Source organism: Crinia signifera, chromosome 2 (assembly GCF_055691185.1).
Source record: "Crinia signifera chromosome 2, ASM5569118v1, whole genome shotgun sequence".
NCBI lineage: Eukaryota > Metazoa > Chordata > Amphibia > Anura > Myobatrachidae > Crinia > Crinia signifera.
The window spans coordinates 316,060,196-316,079,456 of NC_139218.1; the positions used below are offsets into that span (position 1 = coordinate 316,060,196).

Genomic DNA, 19,261 nt, shown 5'->3' on the forward strand with positions numbered 1-19,261 from the left:
AGCTGCCCGCCCAGATCCCTGCTTTTGCACTGAGAAATGCCCGTGTGGTCTGAGGTTGCGGGAGCTGGCGGACCACTCGGTCCTGCATTCGATGTTCTGCGACCATCGAATGATGGGGGAGGTTCCAAGAGATGGATGAGGTGTATCCGTAAGAAATTCACTCGTGCTCCGTGCGGTCAGCGGATTACCGCATTCAGACTGAGTGAGCGATCCGTACGAAAGGCGGGGTTTAGGACACACGGTCCTGGCCGCATATTCGGCTCCGGCCGCACCGACCAGAATAAGGCCCTTTGTCCCAGTGCACTAGTCGAGGGATCAGATCCTCACACAGCAAACGAGGGAGAAGAGGCTGCTACCACTGGGCATGTGCAGCAGTTTTGCTCCGCCCCTTAAACCGCATGATGTGGCGACAGCTCTAGTAATTGTATTTTATACCATTGCTATTGTCATCATTTGAACCATTTGCCAAGAGGAGGGGGGTTTCTGGACAATTGGAACACCCCCTCTGTGTCTACCTATGCATGATATGGATAGCTCACATGATCTAGTAATTAAACAGTAGTTAAACAGGTGAATTGTTTTGAATAAAGCTTTTGTTTAAAAATTTGGCATGGTGGTCCTACTAAACAGACTGATCCCATCAACGCTGCACAGTGATAAATGAACTTGAGGTAATTTGCATGTGGTGTTACACAGCACTGATTTATACTGTGCTTTGTGTAACTTATTGCAGTAATGTGTCATTTTTGTATTTGATTATGTCAGTTGTTTGTGTGTATTGCATAACTTTATGAAGGCAATCGTTCACTTATGTTAGCTAATACTAGATATTTCTTATTTGGTCTTGAGAGCTGAATGATTGATCCATGTGATGTTCCCAGACATGGGGCGGGGTACTCCCTCTTCAGAGAGCCTAATTCTGAGTTGGATGCATTTGCAGCCTTCTTGCTGCACTTGAGAAGGCGACTTTAGGCTGATACTGATACAAAGTGTGCAAATGTGCAAAGACTGACATGCCCCAGATCCAGTCAATGGGGTCGATCCTATTAACCCCGAAGGGTGCGAGTTGCCACTTAGGTGCCGTTTTAAGACTGAAAACGGCACCCAAATTAAGCCTAACTCACTCCCTTCGCAGGGCCGAATTCGCTGAAAAGTGCTTGCACCCATATGGGTGAACGAGAATAAGGGCCCTTGTGTGTGCATACGGGAATAGGTCATTTTATACAGCCTGAAAGCAGACAGTATTTGGATATTTGGGATCTGGTTGGCAGGTCAAGACAAGCAAAAGTCAACATTGCTATGGTTGACACAAGAAAAGATTGACATACTTTTGGGGGATCTTTGTCATTGTTTGGTACTTTACCATCCACACGGACTATGATTGGGAATGGTACAGTGTACTGAGCACATTGAGGAACATGGGCCAAAGCAAGGCGAGCAAAGCAGTACACTAACTGGGGGTGATGTGTTCACACTGTCACCAGAAAGTGAAAGACACCTCATCCTTTTTCTTGTGACTTTTTGACACTGGTAACCTATACCTCCCAAATGTTCCAATTTTTCGCAGGAACGTTCTGTTTTTTTTGGGGGGATGTTCCCACTTCCCGCCCTGGGCCGGCAGTGTCTGGGGGAGGGGGGGGGGCAGTTGGGAGTTCCCTCTGCTATTCGTGAATGAAGGGGCTGGGGGCATGGCTAGCAGCTCACAGAGCCGCTGGCCAGGCCCCCACAGTGGCTAAAACGGGGGCGTGGCCTTACAAGAACATTTTAAGTATAGGCCACACACCCAAAATGTGCCTCTCTTCAATGTTGGGTCACTGGTGTGGTTAACATTGTGTATGCTGACTTTTTGGTGTTGACCTAATGAACCACAACCTGAATATTCAGGCGAAAACCTACTCTTTAGACTCAAAACAGTTTCCCAGACATTAAGGAGGCAGAGGGGAATTGTGTGACAAATTATAGACTCCCACATACAAAATGAAGGGAATAATTGCTAGGATAGAGATTCACTAGCACTGAAAAGATTGACATAAGCAGTTGGAATTACATTTAGCATTGAGGAAATCTAATACTTACGCTGTAATTATACATTTAAGAATAATAGACATTTGCTTGATAAATGATTTCCTGCAGCCACCATTTCTATTGCTTTGTTTAAACAGGTCCTTCCCAAATAAATGTTCTATATATTCCTTTGTTGTGTACCAACCTCATTAAAATGTGGTAACCTGTCAGGGTTTAATACTTTCTTCTGCTTTGCTGTCACCTTTCAGCAACATGTTTACATAATCCATGTAGTATAACGCACTTTCTCCTGCACAGTCAGACTAGTACAGTACTGTGTGTATAGATAGATGGATATATAGATATAGATGGATATCTATATATATAATATGTGGGCGATGTAAGCCATGATCCACCTCGTGTCTACTCTGACATCACAGGCACATGACACCCGTGCTCCACTCTCCCCGGTCTGATGACTTTATACACACGCTGCATATGGAATCCCTTCTGCCGTAAATATGCAGAGAATCCCAGGGAAGCCTCCCGCCCGTGCTATATCCGACGCCTGATGACGTCCATTCGGGGTCTCCCCTCCCCTGGCTGCTATTTCAGAGCCGCGTCCCTCCAGCCGCCGGCCTATTAATAGCGGCTGGGGCTATTAATAGATCAAACAATGTGGCCTGCGTCATAGGAAACAGCGTGCGTCACCGGAGACATTCCAGGCCGGGCTGCCGGAAAGGCCACGCCCCCTCCTGCCTTCTATGGAGAGCGGAGTAGAATCACCCGCGTGCGTCATACACCCCCTGTGTCAGGGCACCGCCTCCTAGTGCGTCACAGAGGCTTTAATAGAATGTGGATGCAGAGCTGAAACACAGAGAGCAGTGCAGCAGGGATCGGGAGGGAGACAGGCAGCAGCAACCACAGCACTACTCTGCAACACGCTGACCCCCGCGGACAGCCCACCCTGGGGACATCCAGCTGACACCTCTGGTATGTCATGACCGGTCTATGCAGCTCTCCCAATATGCACATGTATGTTTCTTTATAGCATCATTTATTCTGATTTCAGTGACAGATGGGCGATCATCTATATTTAATATAGGGTTTCTGTAGATTATTGCTGGTGTCATTGTGTAAAACAAAGCAATAGATCATCATTGCACCAATTAACGATTTGATTCTTCAATTCTTATTTTAATTGCATATATTATAGATGGAGAAGCATAGCAATAGTGTTCTGCAAGGCTAACGGTTTGTTTGCTGCTGCTTATAAATATATGTGCATTGCATTTCTCTCCATTGATTATTGCTATTAGTTGCTTGTTGTATCCTGTAGGTTAGATGCAATTCCCTGCTGGTCTAGATGCTGGTACTGGGTTTAGCGCTTGGCTGTTTTGTAGCAACAGGTGCAGGTCTGTACCATGAGACCATCTTCACCCAGACAGCAAGCATCCACCTTACATTGTGCACAGTATACATGCAGAATAACCTGCATATGAAGCTTATTTCTATATGGAGTAGGATCCTTCTATTCCTCTACAGTGAGGGGTGGTCGTTCTAATTAAGCTTTCTGCCTTGTGTGTTAGTGTGCATCTGCACATGCATTAGCTCCCACTAGTGTCTGCAACATTAATCCCGGCTTCTTTCCACTGTGCATGGTTACTGTTCATTGCCTCTCTGCTTGGTATAATCTGAGTAAGGCATATCACTTTAATACAGCAGGAATAACATGCAGGCTATTTTGACTCAATGTCTGTTGATAATCGGACAGTTAACTGTAGATGTGGCTAACTTTTCAATGTTTAACATTATTTACCCATTAATGGATTTTTGAGTTGGACTTTGATGACATGTTCAACTTTTTTTTTTTTTTAAACTTGCCAATTTCTAGTCTAACCAGTCTGTGCACCATACTGTACGCCATAAAGCAAGGTGTTTTTCATAAAGTGTGTTTTCCTATTTGTATAAAAGATAAGATGCATTATATAGAAGTCTGGCCTATCAGGAGCCAATCTTGTGCATTGCTTTTGTGTTCCGTTGCAAAGTGCTTTCTTGGCTCTATGCAGTCTCCTATCTCCTGCTTCTGGCTGAATTTCCTCTAGGGAAAACTCTAACCTATAAGGCTTATAAAACCGTTTTATTGTGTTGTGTTACAATGGTGTTTGTCAGCTGCTAAACAGCGAGAGTAGCGGTATCCCTGTAATGTACCCACACATTGAAGGGATGACTCTTATTTTGTTTACTTGTCAGATTAGTTTGAAAGCGTTATATTCTAGTTGTGGTGTTTTTTTTATTTTTTTTATTCTAGTCCACAAATTCATTTGGTTCTACTCAAAAGGTTATAGCCGTGCAAGTGTAGTTTCGAGAGCTGCAAATGCTGCGTAAGCTCTTGGAATTCAGAGGTGTAAATAAAGGGGTGTGTGTGTGTGTGTGTGTGTGTGGGGGGGGGGGGGTCTCTCTGCGTAATGATGATTCACTCTTTAGTGGAGTATGATGTAAGGAAGTAGAAAATGTAGCGGCAGCCGAAATGTCTTCGTACAATCCAGTTATCCTAGCAGCTCTGTCTATAAATATGGTGATAATACTGACAGCTATGCGATGACCCTCATATTTGGCGTTATAATTTTGCTTTTTATTTATAAAGATAGATATATAAAATATTAGTTGTTGTGCCCACAACATCATCTGTCAAGCGCCCAAACACAAATTTGAATCTGTTAACTTTTAATGTAGAAACAATTCAAGTTTGGTGAATGACCAACTGTCCTATTTTAAAGACCTGCAGGTGACCTGGAAAACCTTGGTTTCATTCCCAACAAGGCACAGTGTGGAATTTAAATATTTTCCCAGTGCTTGTCTGGGTTTCCTCTGGGTATTCCAACTTCCCCCAACAAACTAAAAATATACTGGTAGGTTAATTTGCTCCTGACAAAAAATGAACCCTAGTGTGTGTTTGCATGTACAGTACCTGTGTTTAGGGTTACTAGATGGGCCAAGTGCTTTCTTATCTGCTGTCAAATTGTAATGTAGCCCACAATATTGTAGACTCTTCCCAGCCACGTCATGTCTCGTATGTCGGGACTTATACAATGGATGTACCGTTTAATGGACAAGTGTCAGAACGCAATCATGCAGTGATAATGTGAGCCTATCTGGCTTAAAGTCAATGACTTGTAGTGTTGACAACTAAATTTATAGCACTTTGTGCTTAAAAAAGAAAGGACTGATACTTTGCAATGTCAAAGGAGCCTTGTCAGACAGCCTATTCCTGCAGAAATAGATCACTTGTTTCCTATTGAAGCCACACTGATGTACCATTGACACCTGCACCTGCTATTTGTCTTGTCATCGCTTCTGTTCTAAGTTTGGTTCCCTAATGATCATTGTTCAGAGTGCTTTGTATGGTGAAATGTTTAATGTGGAGGTCAGCTATTTCCTAACTACTGTTCGTGCTTGGCAACATGTGGAAACCCAAGTTCGGCATGCTCTTCATTCTGCCTGCCAGGGCATGCTTAGACTTGTAGTTCTGTGAGACTTTAGTCCAACCAAATATGATGAGATTGTACATTACATCAGCAGAATCATGAGACCTAAGATAATAAGATGGCTTATAGAACCTGAGATCTAGATCAAGCTATGACCCAGTCCAGAACAGGGGAGATCTGGCCACCACCTCTGTAAATAAATATATATATATATATATATATATATATATATATATATATATATTTTAAAGAAATATCTTTATCGGAGTTTAAATTTGTATTAAATTAACCTACTTTCCCCCCCCCCCCTTTCTTTGTCTAGAAATGCCCTGTATTCAAACGCAGTATGGAAGTCTGTCCCAATGTGCAGGCCCAAGTGACAGTTATGTACCAGATATCTTGAACTCCGAGTTCAGTAAATTCACCATGGACCTTGTTAACAGTGAATTTGCAGCTTCCACTTCTTTGCCCAGTTTCAGCACCTTCATGGACGGTTACACTGGAGAATTTGACGCTTTTCTCTACCAGATACCTTCTTCAAACCCCCAATCCTCGCTGAAGGTAGAAGAGTTTCAAGTGTTTGGCTGTTACCCAGGTTCCTTCACAAACCAGTTGGACGAAACCATGTCCTCAAGCGGTTCGGATTATTATGGCAGCCCTTGCTCCATCCCATCTCCTTCTACGCCCGGTTTCCAGAATCCTCAAGTACCCACATGGGAGAGCTCTTACGGAGCTTACTCTCCAACTCAGAACTACGACAGCATGCGCCCATGGACTGAGCAGCAGAAAAACTGCATTCCGCAGCCTTCATTTTTCTCCTTTGGGACACAATCTCACAGCCAAAACATGGCTAATTCATTAAAGATGACTCAAGCGCCACATAGACTTGAACAGCAAGTTGTGGATCCTGATGTTTATGCATTGGCACAAAACTCTTCTGCCGGATTTTCCACAATACCCATTGGTCAGGGCCCTGTGGCACTGGACAGCTCTGTTTTATTGGATGGTCCTCTATCCCCCTCAAAAGCACGTAGTCCCAGTTCAAATGAGGGGCGTTGTGCTGTCTGTGGAGATAATGCTTCATGCCAGCATTATGGTGTGCGTACCTGTGAAGGATGCAAAGGTTTTTTTAAGGTAGGCATTAATAACTTTCTTTCCACTGGTAGACTGTCATTGCTTTGACTAGATGTTGATTGCCTCACCTGTTGGGTTCCGATTGCCCTGCAGACTTGGCTGGTGGTCCTGGCACATGTACTTGGTTCTGAGCCACCCAGTCTTTGCGCTTCAGCTGATACGCGTTCCTAGGGATGAAGAAAAAGGGCTCGTCCCAAAACTGTCCTGTGGTGTTAAAAACCAGCTGTCCACCCCCGTGTACAGTTTCTTGGCCTGGTTCTATAGCAGTTGATCATCTCTGCTGTCTTTTCCAAACGTCAACTGGAAGGATTGAGCAGGGGCAAACTGGGGATAAGAGGAGGAACCCTACACCAATTAGACAGTGGCTAGGGGACCAGAAGTTTCCATCAGGCAGCAGGTGTTGGAACGGTGCGGAATAAACTGCAACATTAACCTTTCCATGATGGTGGCTAGTAGTTTCAGGGGCTATAGGAACCATGCACATCCTTCCTTCCTTCCTTCCTTTTTTTTTTTTAGTTATCAAATGCAATTCATTTTTTTTGTAATGGTATGAATTTGGCGAAGTCCTATACCGTATTTTGCTTCTAAAATAAAACATTCTAGTAAAACCTGCAGCATTGCTTTTTTACTTATATTTTCTTGCTGCGAAAATACCATATTAACTATACAGGTTGAGTATTCCTTATCCGAAATGCTCGGGACCACGAGCATTCCGGATAATGGATTTTTCCGGTTTTTGGAACACATTTTTTAGGTATACTTACCTGTCCCCTGGTGGTGCCCCGATGGTGCCTCGGCGTCCACGGCAGGCCTTCAGCACCGTCTCCAGCGGTCCCAGGAGTGCATTGCGCGAGTTCCCAGGTGTGCAGGTGACATCACCGGCGCCCGCGCGCACTCACGCAATGCACTCCTGGGACCGCTGGAGGTGCCGGAGAGGATGCTGAAGGCCTGCCATAGACACCAGGGGACTTGGTAAGTATAAAAAAAGGGTTGGGGGGGATTTTTTTTTTTTAAATAATTCGGATATGGGATATAAGGATACAGGATACCGTACCTGTATTTAATTTATTCACAACAGACTTTTTCAGTATCTGATTGGTCTTCTCCTCCTACTTTAAATGTATTGGCTGGTGTCCCCCACATTTGCAGTAATCAATCTCAATATGTCTAGCATGAGCAAACTGTCTACAGTTTCAAGCAGTCACCAAATAATTTGCTTTTGCACATCTTGGTCTAGGTCCATCTGCATTGTAGGGAAATCAGATGCTTTAGAAAAGATGCTCGTCTAATTAAGATAGGTGAATCGCTGCCTTTTGCTTGGAGCCAAATGTCAACTTGATATTAGGAACAGTCCGACACTAGAGAAATGTTACAAAAATAAATGGGAACAGACAGGGCTTTGTGTCGGTTTGGCATCTTGCTTCCCGTGACAATTGTTGTCTTTTCTCCCCACAGAGGACTGTACAGAAAAATGCCAAGTACATCTGCTTGGCTAACAAGGACTGTCCCGTGGATAAAAGGCGCAGGAATCGCTGCCAGTTCTGTCGCTTCCAGAAATGCCTTGCAGTTGGAATGGTAAAAGAAGGTAGGTAGTTCTCCAAATTCACATTTATCACATGATGAGTAGAGAACTTGTAACACTCTAATGCAGGCATGTCCAACCTGCGGCCCTCCAGCTGTTGTGAAACTACAGATCCCAGCATGCATTACCTAATAGCAGAACTGTGGCAAGGCATGATGGGACTTGTAGTTTCACAACAGCTGGAGGGCCGCAGGTTGGACAAGCCTGCTCTAATGTATCATAATACAAGTGCAGGAACTCTTAAAATATAAATGCAAACTCTCAAAGGGTTAAAGTCTACTAAACAATAATGGGGTGTTCTGTCTGATTTGCAGAGAAAACAATCTGAAGATATGAAGGGGCAGATGTAGTATTACCCCCCATAACGTTTTAGAATGGGTCCCGCTTCTCCTGCATAAGGAGGAGAATCGCGGCTCTCCTTATTGGCGGCCCCATCAGCGCTAAACATGCACTTTTAAAAACACCTTAATGCCTTCAAGGCTGTTAATACATCGCGCTGGCCGCTAATTGCTGGGGGGATTGCGCGTGTTGTCAAATGTTTCCCGACGATTTACGGAATTTCCGTCACTCAGTACATTGAATACCGACTGTCTATGTACTGTCAGAAATGGCCAGGATTCCGTCTGGATGTCCCAACAGTAGTAATCTGGGCTTGAATACCCCCTAAATGTGCTACTGTCCAAGAATCATAAAGTCCATTGTAAATCTAAGTTTGTACTATTTATTCATTTGTAAAGGCCATGAGGCGAGATGCTGCAAACAAAAAATGACGTAAAAACCCAGTTTTCAGGGTTTTTACTGCATTTTCATATGCAGCAAAGCCCCGCCTCTGGGGCTTAACTGCCTGGAGTTATGCCAGTTCTAGATGGCGTGACCCCATGGAAGCCTATAGGCTTCCCTTGGAGCCACTCCGCACGCCCCCCGCCGATCTGCGCCACCCCCCTCACCTGTGTCCGAGCAGCCTCCTGCTGTGCGGCCCAGACCAGTGATCTCCTCCTCCCTGCACCTCTTCTGAGTGCAGGGAGGAGGAAGCGGAGCCGGGTATGGGTACAGGGAGGGAGGGGGGACCCGCTGCACATCGCCGGCCAAAACGCAAAGGACAGCTCTTATCGCAAGATGCCTTAATAATCGCATATGTTAGTGCATATGCGATTATTAACTATGCGAATGCTGGCGATGTGCAGCGGCATTTATTAGAGAATCACACCCATAGTGATGTTTTACTAATTCCCATGTATTGTAACATCAAATTTGGGAATGTACAGTTCTAAAACTTGAATGTGTAATTATTAAGCAAAGTATTTGTGAATATTTCTAATACCAGTACAAATTGTTTATTTTGCAGTTGTGCGTACAGACAGCCTAAAGGGCAGGCGGGGTCGTCTCCCATCTAAACCAAAGCAAGTTTCAGAGTGTTCTTCGCCAATTAGTCTTATCAATTCACTTGTGAGAGCTCACATTGACACCATCCCCAGTTCCACAAATCTGGATTTTTCTCAGGTAAGTTACGGAGTCATGATTTCTCTACTTGCTTTAAGTTGTCATCCAATAGTGAGCAGCTCATATAAGTTTTTTTTTAAGTACTATCTATTTGTATATGGGTAGTATATTTCTAACCTTATCGCTTTAAGTGAGCCTGCAATTGCAGAGATCGGTCTTTTTCCTAAAACTTCTAGAACAGGCTTGTCCAAACTGTGGCCCTCCAGCTTTTGTGAAACTACACATCCCAGCATGCCTTGCAATAGTATTAGCATTCCCTAATAGCTGAACTGTGTGGCAAGGCATGATGGGACTTGTAGTTTTATAACAGCTGGAGGGCCATAGTTTGGACATGCCTATTCTAAAATGACTGTTGAATCTGTCGTCTTTTTGCTTTGAATGTTGCAGGACTTCAGTCTGTAAAAGCAACAGAATATGGTTTCTGTTTTATTTCTTCTGTGTGTCTTGTTTCCCTCTTTGTCTCACTGCCATGTTATCCTTTCCACATTAGTACCAGGAGAATGTCCCCATCCAGATGGAGAAGGAGAGTCCTGTTGATGTGCAGCAGTTCTATGACCTTCTGTCTGGTTCCTTGGAAGTCATTCGCAAATGGGCAGAGAAAATCCAGGGATTCCTAGAGCTCCCCAAAGAAGACCAGGACCTCCTGCTGGAGTCTTCTTTCTTGGAACTCTTCATCCTACGACTTGCTTACAGGTAAACCTCTATCACTCGCTGGAGTGTGTATAGAGCGATTCATCCATAATAAACCAGTTAGGAAAGACTGACTGATTCATTAGGAGAATGTCCATTCTCTATCAATGAAGAAGCTATAGGCAGTAGGAGTCAAAATAAAGAAAAATGATTACGGTTGTATACTGTGCTCTCTTTGCAACACAGTTATTTTAACTGGGTGTTTGTATTTTAATTTGGGACATTTTGTATGCACTTAAACTGATTCCTTAGTAATCAGTGTACACTTCAGCATTATTAAAAGCAAGAAGAAAAAAAACACTTTGAGGCTTAAAATGTCATGGACATAATGTGCCTCCTAGTTGACTTAAGACCACCATTTTATTTTTTAGGCAGCATTAGTGATTATTCTTGTTTTCATCGTACATAGTTCTAGAACACCACGCTTTTTGTCGGTGTCATAAAATAAGGCTAGATTTTCACGTATGTTATATATTTTGTGCTTTTGACCATATGGTGTTCCTTGCATGACCCTGACTTCATTCTCTGCAAACAGTTCCAAGCCGGAGGAAGGGAAGTTAATCTTTTGCAATGGATTGGTGCTCCACCGTATGCAATGTGTCCGAGGCTTTGGTGATTGGATAGATTCAATAATTGAATTCTCACACAGCCTTCAACGTATGAATATTGATGTCCCATCGTTTTCCTGCCTTTCTGCCCTTGTTATCATTACAGGTAAGTTGCAGAATCTAGCACCACTGTTTACAGGCAACTGTGTGACATTGAGAAGCTGGCTTCACAGTAAGCCTTTCACTTGTACTAGGGGCTGTTGTACTAAGCCGTGGAGAGAGAGATAAGCTAACAGCCAAGCAGCTCCTAACTGTTACCCTACGTACTGTTTGGAAAATGGCGGTTGTGGGCTAGTTGGTATTTTTTCCCCTCTCCAAACCTTAGTAAATTTGGCCCTAAGTATCTTTGAAGGTCTGGTGTTCAGAATATCAACGCCAGCATACCTAAGGAGGGAATGCAGACAGGCTACACCTAACCTTCGCAGCCCTCCAGTCTGCACATGTGCATGACAGCATCCCCCCCGGTGGGGACCAGGCAATGCCAGAAAGGCTTCCCTAAAGCTGAAAACTCTGCATTTAAATATATGGTGACAGATGTACTAAGCCATGGAGAGAGGTAAAGTACAGCTTCTAACTGCCATGACAAAGGCTGTATTTGAAAGTGTTAATTGGTTGCTAGTTTATCTCTCTCTCTCTCTATACTTTATCACTCTACAAGACTTGATACATCTGCCCCAGTCTGGTTTATACCACGATGAGATAATGATGCCAATGCAATCTATTTTTCTCCATCTGGATAATAAATAATTGACTTTTTGGAAGCATTGTTTTTACGTTAAGTTGCGTCTCCTATAGTAATAGTGTTTTCATGACATGCGGCAGGCAGATGTCGGAGTCTCGGCATACAGTAGCACAGCAGCTGAAGAATGCACCTATACAGATGTAGGAAACCTCACTTGTTAAGGGAGTGTAGTTGTGGCTTCTATCTGTTATGCCCCTTTCACACCACACAAATAACCCGTGTCACTGTGTGGTGTGAATGGACCTTTGAAAAATCCCGGGTCCAGCAACCTGGCAATCCGACCTGGGTTAAAAGAAGGGTTTTTTATGGGTCAGATCCAGGTTGCTGGGCAATGTGAATGGATTACCTGGGTCAAATCCCCCATTGACTCTGACTCTGCCCTGCCCCCTTATGACAATAGAGACTCGCACAAGTCCAGGGTGCGACCCGTCATTTCCGATGTGAAAGGGGTATTAGATATAAGTGACTGGAACTGGTAGTGCTACCTCTACTGTGCAGGAAGCAGTCCAGATATCAGATGCAGTTCTTATCACAACAGTAGATAGTTTTATTCTGTTGTGTATTGGCTCGTCCCATGCTTGTGCATTATTTCATTTATTTTTTTTACTCAAATATGGGTATAAATTGCTTCACAATACTGCATTGATCTACAGTCATTTATTAATCAAGACTTTTTTGCATGTCTGAATCTGTATATTAAGTGCTATGATGCAGCGACCACAGTTGTTGTTTTTTTTTTTTACTCCAAGTTCAGTTCTTCTTGTACAGATTCAGACCCAGTCTCTCACATATCGGTGCAGTCTCATGAATTGGTAGTTTTGTTATGAAATTAATACCCATATTTGAGCGAAAGACACTGTGCAGCTCGCTTTTGTGTCAGACGTCTTGGGCTGTGTGGTATATTGAGGCTCGTTGTAGGAGAACACATCGGTACTACTGCACAGTTCTATGCTTAAGCAGACTGTAGGCTTGTACTAACATACAGATCGTATAAAGTTGTACCACAACTCAGAAGTTGTGCATTTGCCATTTGTGTACACATTAAGGTTTATTTGTTTTCTAAACCGTTTTATTTTTGGTCTCCATTGCAGACAGACATGGATTGAAAGAGCCTAAGAAAGTGGAGGAACTTCAGAGTCGTATTGTTAATTGCCTTAAAGAGCATGTACCCTCAACTCTGAATGAGCAGAACCGATCCAGCTGTCTGTCCAAGTTACTGGGAAAACTTCCTGAGCTCCGCACACTCTGCACGCAGGGTCTTCAGCGCATATTTTACCTGAAGTTAGAGGACCTTGTACCACCGCCTCCAATTGTAGAAAAAATATTCATGGACACACTTCCCTTCTAAGGAAACATTGCACTTTTTCCTCTAAATCCAGAGAAAAGGAATCCCACACTTGGGAGATGTATACTGTTACAAACTTGTGGAACCTTTTCTTTGACATTAGGTGCCTAACCCGTTCGATCCTGTCCTTGGTGGGATCTTCTGGGTCTTATATGAAGACTTCATTTTTATTCTAGAAAATCCAGATGTGCCTTTGGCTGAGACAGACTTTATACTTGTTCGTCTTTTGTTTCACTTTCAAGAGTATTTTTGTTTTTATTTCCAAAATACTTTTAGAATTCATGTGGCTCCTAAACTGCCTTTCCAGCACTCCAGGGCTAGACCAGTCCTTTGCAACAGACTCTTTAGAGACGGACCCCACCTGCCCGGTCCGGACTCTCAACTGTTTTTTTAAACAGGCAAAAGAAATGGACCCTATTTCAATCACAGCCAGTTTGTAAAGTCTTGTACATAAATGAAAAGCAAACTGTATATAGTATTAAAATGCAAAGCTATCCTTGTAATGGTCACTATGGTTTTCACAGTGTTCTGGGCTGTGTGTATATATGTGTAATTTTTAAAAAGAAACATTTATATTTGTGTACCTTACTGGATTTACAGTATGTGTTTTTTCTGATTAATATATATTTAATATATTGAATAAAAAATACTGTAATAGTAGCAAATGTGTGTTCTTTGGCAGGGTTTCCTTAAGTTTGTCATGACTCTTAGGGGCCCATTTATCATTGATCGGATTTTCAATGCAATCTGGGCGGAATATTACTGCCCAGGATCACATTGTAAAATGCGATCATCCCCCACTCGCAGGGACAGGGCTCTGAAATTAGCTCGTCCCTGCGATGTGCTGAGCCGGGCTCCGGTGGTCTGCGCATGCGCGGTTAGTGCTGACCGCACTGCCGGGGCAGTGATACATTTGGAAAGCTTCGCATCCCCCATAAAAACCTATGGGGGAGGCGGCCGGCGGCGGTACAGTTGAGATCGCAGCAGAGTTTGGAAATTCCTGCTGCGGTCCCTCCTGATACATTCGGGGGATACTTTAATATTTGCGGCTAACTTAGCGGCAAATATTGATTGAAAAATGCGCCAAAAAATGAGAACAGAGTGTTGTCGGCTCATTGTAAATGTAGCATTTGTTAATATCATGTGAGTGTCCGTAGCTGAAGGCTTGTTGCATCGGTGCCCACTGCTATAGAAATGGTCTCTTACTCGGGTCTGAGCAGGTTCTTGCCTATTCTGTTACCCATAGAGTGTTAGCATCCGTACCCGTTACCCATAGAGTGTTAGCATCCGTACTATCTAGTGTTCTGCATGCATTTTTATAGGCATAACAATATAAAAGTGGGATACGGTCACTAGGTCGACATGCATGACCACTGAAGGTTGACCGGCCTTAGTTTGACACACAAGATCGACATTGCTTCAGGTTGACATTGGGAAAGTTGGCAGTCAAAAGGTTGACATAGGGTTTTCACTGGGTTTTTTAGCCGACATGTGCTGACGGGAAGTATTTTATGCCCTACCATCCACTAGGTCGTGGAGGGAGAATATAATAGTGTGCCCGAAGCATGGCAAGCCATGCGAGGGAACACAGTGCACCGATACTGTGTCCACATTCAGGCCAATTTTACATATATATTTTTAAACATGTTGACCCTTTGAGTGTGTCGACCTAATGATCCACACCCATAAAAGCAATAGGGGATGTTTAGCATTGTCTTACAATGGTACTGTGCTCTGTCGCATTGTAATTAATGGTTAGCTAGTATGTGCATATGCATTTTCCTCATCTGTATATATCCGTCCACCCAGTACTGTAGCCTGTGTGGCCTAATGCTAATCCAGTTGGAATATGGCATGTTAGGGGGATGGCTATTGTGACACCACTAATATCCCCCAGTGATGCTGGAGGAATTCAGGCTGCTCCATTAATGTCCTGACCATCTTTATCCTCTGATGTTAGGGACCATCTGTCCACCTATAAGCTGCCAGTATATATATATATATATATATATATATATATATATATATATATATATATATATATATATATATATATATATATATATATATATATATATATATATATATATATATATATATATATATATATATATATATATATATATATATATATATATATATATATATATATATATATATATATATATATATAAATTTTTTTGGGAACAAGTTAATGACCATAACATATTGGGAGTTCCCGTATCACTAACACTGCTAAGTTTTAGGATTTAAGGTCCTGATTTAGATTTCATCGCTGATCTGCAACGTAGATTGCAGCCACCCAGACAGAGAGAAAACCCGCCCTCGCCACGGGTTTGCAGCCACCCAGACAGAGAGAAAACCCGCCCTCGCCACGGGTTTGCAGCCACCCAGACAGAGAGAAAACCCGCCCTCGCTGCGCTTGCCACGCTTCGGGTTCGTGTTAATAGTGGGGGTGGTACAGCCTGAAAAATTACATTTGGGGGCCATTGAACATGTTTGATACTAATTTCAATGCATTTGGATGCATTTCTGTTAAAAATCGCATGTGATGCGATTTTTTTACTATGCGATGGACATCGTGGGAGCCGTGATTGTACACAAGTACCAAATAATCTACTTATGACTCGACCACTGAGGGTCGACACAGACAAAAGGTTGACATGGGTTTTTAGCAGGTTTTCGTCCCGAATGTCAACATAGTGCACCGTGTCCCCTCGCTGTGCTTGTTGCGCTCGCCATGCTTCGGGCACGGTGCCTCGTTATGCTCAGCACACTATTCTATTCTACCACCATGCCCTAGTGGATGGTAGGACATGAAATATCGCCGGTCTGCTAAAAAAATATATGTGAAAAACACGTCGACCTTCCAAATGTTGACATAATGCATGTGTCAACCTTTTGACCATGTCAACATTTTCTATGTGTTGGACCTAGACCCGTCGACCTTCAGTGATCGACCCAATGACCGTGTCCCTTTTGTACGACCTAGTGTTCCAACCGATAGGTTTCAACTAACGACAACTTTAACCTTTTACATTAATATTTGACTCTTAAAATATAATACCGTTTGCTGTACATGTGATGGTCCCTGACATTAATACCACCAACGTAACCTTCAAAGATCTACAGTAATGTGACAGACATGTGATCAACATGGTCAGAGGGTTAGATGTCCTTTTCTATGTTAAATCTTATATAACCATAATTATTGCAAGAATACCATCGGACATGTTATTCCCTAAATCAAGGAAAAGTTGAGAAAGATGTGAAAACCTCTCAACAAATGTGTCTACCATTGTAATGTTGACCTTCATTGTCTACTCTTCACCTGCTGACCTAGTGCATGTCACCCATATGGTGTTGATCTATTGACTAAATCTAGACATTGGAACCCACATTCTACAACGTGACGTAAAAGTGACTGGTATACATTCCTGTTCGTATTTCTCCTAAAAAAAAAAAATCAAATCTTGTAACTGTAATTAGGAAATATAAACACGTATTCCGCTCCTCTTCTCCCCCCCCCCCCCACCCCCCCCCCCCCCACACACACACACACACACACACGTTTGTTTCTTAAGCCTCCAGGTGTGCACATGATGGTTTTAGGCAAATGCAGCTAAAGTAGAAAAACTTGCAGCTGTATATAGCAATGGATTACAAAAATAGACGATGGGAACTATGGACCTTATTCTAATCCATACGCTCCCCTACGCATTCGCACAGGTTTGGCACTGTATGCACATGTGCAGCCTCTTAGTGTGAGTGGGCACAACAAATTGATTATTTGCCATTCCGTTCGCACCTAGCAGTGTGGTGGGAGCGAGGAACTGTGCCCTTGTGAACGCCCAGTGTTTCATGGGCGTTCCCATGTAAATGCCCAGGTGATGCGTTTGCATGGGGTGTGCAGTGGATGTCAGCTGCCTGTCCGCACCTGCAAACTCCTCCTCCTGCTTTCTGCACTACAAGTCTCAGCAGGTAGCACCTCATATGTCCAGGGTGTGCAGTTTAGGGCCCCTCCCCCTATGTACTATATATTGTGTATTCATACACACTGGAAGGAACTAGAGACGCCTTCCTCCTTAACTAGCACCCCACCCACCTGTCCCAGATTGATTTTAAATAGGCTGGAGTCCCAGCATTCAAGACTGCACACCTCAGCTTGGCACTATGAGGGTAAGTCCTACTATACATATATGCTGAGTGTTAGTCTGTGGGACTGTGTTTGGGGCGCAGGGCTCTTTGGGCTGCTGTTGCTGGGCTGCTCCATGGCATCATATCGTACACTTTCAATCACCCCTTTAGTTTGTTTAATATATATGTAGCACCCTTCACATTTATTATTACTTCTTACCTTGGTAAGTCCTATCACATATAATTTCCCCTATCCCTTTTACTATCACTTTAATTTCACACTAATGTGATGCCATGGGGTGGTTCTGCTGGGCTGGCCTCGGGGGCCCTGTGCCCTGGACCTGTCCCAGAGTAGTGTTAGGGACTTGTCCTATTGAGGTAACCTGGATGCGGTGGACAAGCCCATACTAATGGCCATTACTATGCTAATAACCTCAAATGCAATATAGCAAGATATTAAAAGGTCTAGCATTTATATTTAGTGTGCACCTTCAAACTCCTCCTCCTGCTTGCTGCACTACAGGTCTCAGCAGGTAGCACCTCATATGTCCAGGATGTGCAGTTTAGGGCCCCTCCCCCTATGTACTGTCCGCTTCCCGTGCAGGAAGCCTGCAGATCTAAAACACCAAAGAGGTGTCTGCGAATGCTTGAAAAATCATTCGATGGTTGGCAACCATGCATATATCACACGCAAAGCTGCAAATTTCACAGCTTTGTGCGTCAACCAGAATCACCCCCTATATGTAAATCATAAGATCTAAGTGGTGTTGACATTCCAAATGAAAATTCAGGTGGCTGGCTCTGAAACATGCAATTTTAAGAGGGAAAGTTTTGGAATCCTTGTGTTTTACATGTGCCCCATAAAAAGAAAAAAAGAAAACCCTAAATGATGAAGCGAGCCTGTGAGGATATACGTTTGCAGTAATTGTGGAAACGAAACATTACGCTTGACGACCTTTTGACCATGTTGGCCTAAAGTTATTGGAAGATGCAAAACAGGATTGTAAACCTTTTAATAATTTAATGGGTTAAAGATGCTATTATGTATGAGATGCATATTTGTAGTATCCAAGTGCCCTAACATTTGTGTTCCATGGTCCTCCTGTGGCGTATAAAGGGTATATTTCCATCTATTTTAGCTTAAAGTGACCATTGCTATCATGGAGCTAATATTCTGTCTAAAATATACAAATAAAGTATGTAGACAACCAGATGACATATGAAAAAATTTATTTCATTCATTTTTTTTTCTTAATTCCTAAATATGAAACTATTGGCCTAGGGGTGCCGTGGATAAAATTCTCATCCTATAGGGCGCCTTGATTAAAAAAAAGTTTGGGAACCACTGCCGTAAAGGGTTTTAAAAACCATCTTAAATTCAAGAGGAGTCTCATAAGTTTGTGGGCACCTTTAGACCCTTTTAGACTTTTCATGAGAATTGCTTGAAGTCAGTCATACTCTTATTGAAAAGCATGATATATATTTGTTGGTGTCAAGCGCTCACCTAATGAATATAGATATAGTTGTAGTGATACTGTGTATGAATAGAAATATAAGCAAGAAAGTTTAAGATCAGTATTGTGAAACAGAGTATATTTATTAATGTATGAAAAACAATACAATGAGGTGAAAGGCAAATAAATGAATATGAGAACAATTGGGTATAGGTCATGCATTAAGGTGTAGAGCCCCTGGGGAAAGGGGAATGAGGGTGTCAACAGACCCCTTTTTACCATAAATCACCCGCGTGATTTATGTCTCTGCACTTTTATGGGGTGGTCCTGATGAAGCTGGTGGCGACACGCGCGTTGACCAGACACACTTCGTGTGTGAAATATCCCCATGTCCCCTTCCCCCATGAAATGTATTTTGATTGATGTATAGGGCGTTACAGTATCCACTCACAGAGGGTGCATCTGATAGGAGCTGTGGGGTCAGAACCTGACCACGGTCTCCCAAGACTCAGATGTGATTACAGCAAGCCAGTGCAAATACAGCACCCGGCCGGTGCGTCCCTCTGTTAGGCGCAGT

The 19,261-nt window shown here is 43.1% G+C and overlaps 1 protein-coding gene across 2 annotated transcripts in view; it reads left to right on the plus strand.

Annotated features, from left to right (window-relative positions):
• NR4A1 (nuclear receptor subfamily 4 group A member 1) overlaps positions 1-13,708 on the plus strand; it is a 50,864-nt gene extending 37,156 nt beyond the window's left edge. Inside the window, exons 1-7 of one of the 2 annotated variants that reach the window (XM_083169022.1) lie at positions 2,847-2,997; positions 5,815-6,626; positions 8,082-8,211; positions 9,554-9,708; positions 10,199-10,401; positions 10,934-11,112; positions 12,840-13,707. In XM_083169022.1, the coding sequence (XP_083025148.1) occupies positions 5,817-6,626; positions 8,082-8,211; positions 9,554-9,708; positions 10,199-10,401; positions 10,934-11,112; positions 12,840-13,096 (1,734 nt within the window). In that variant the 5' untranslated portion in view covers positions 2,847-2,997; positions 5,815-5,816 and the 3' untranslated portion in view covers positions 13,097-13,707. Of the gene's footprint in view, positions 1-2,846; positions 2,998-5,814; positions 6,627-8,081; positions 8,212-9,553; positions 9,709-10,198; positions 10,402-10,933; positions 11,113-12,839 lie in introns of those variants that run through there. The other variant, XM_083169024.1, reaches the window with a different exon arrangement.
• The last annotated feature ends 5,553 nt before the right edge of the window (positions 13,709-19,261 follow it).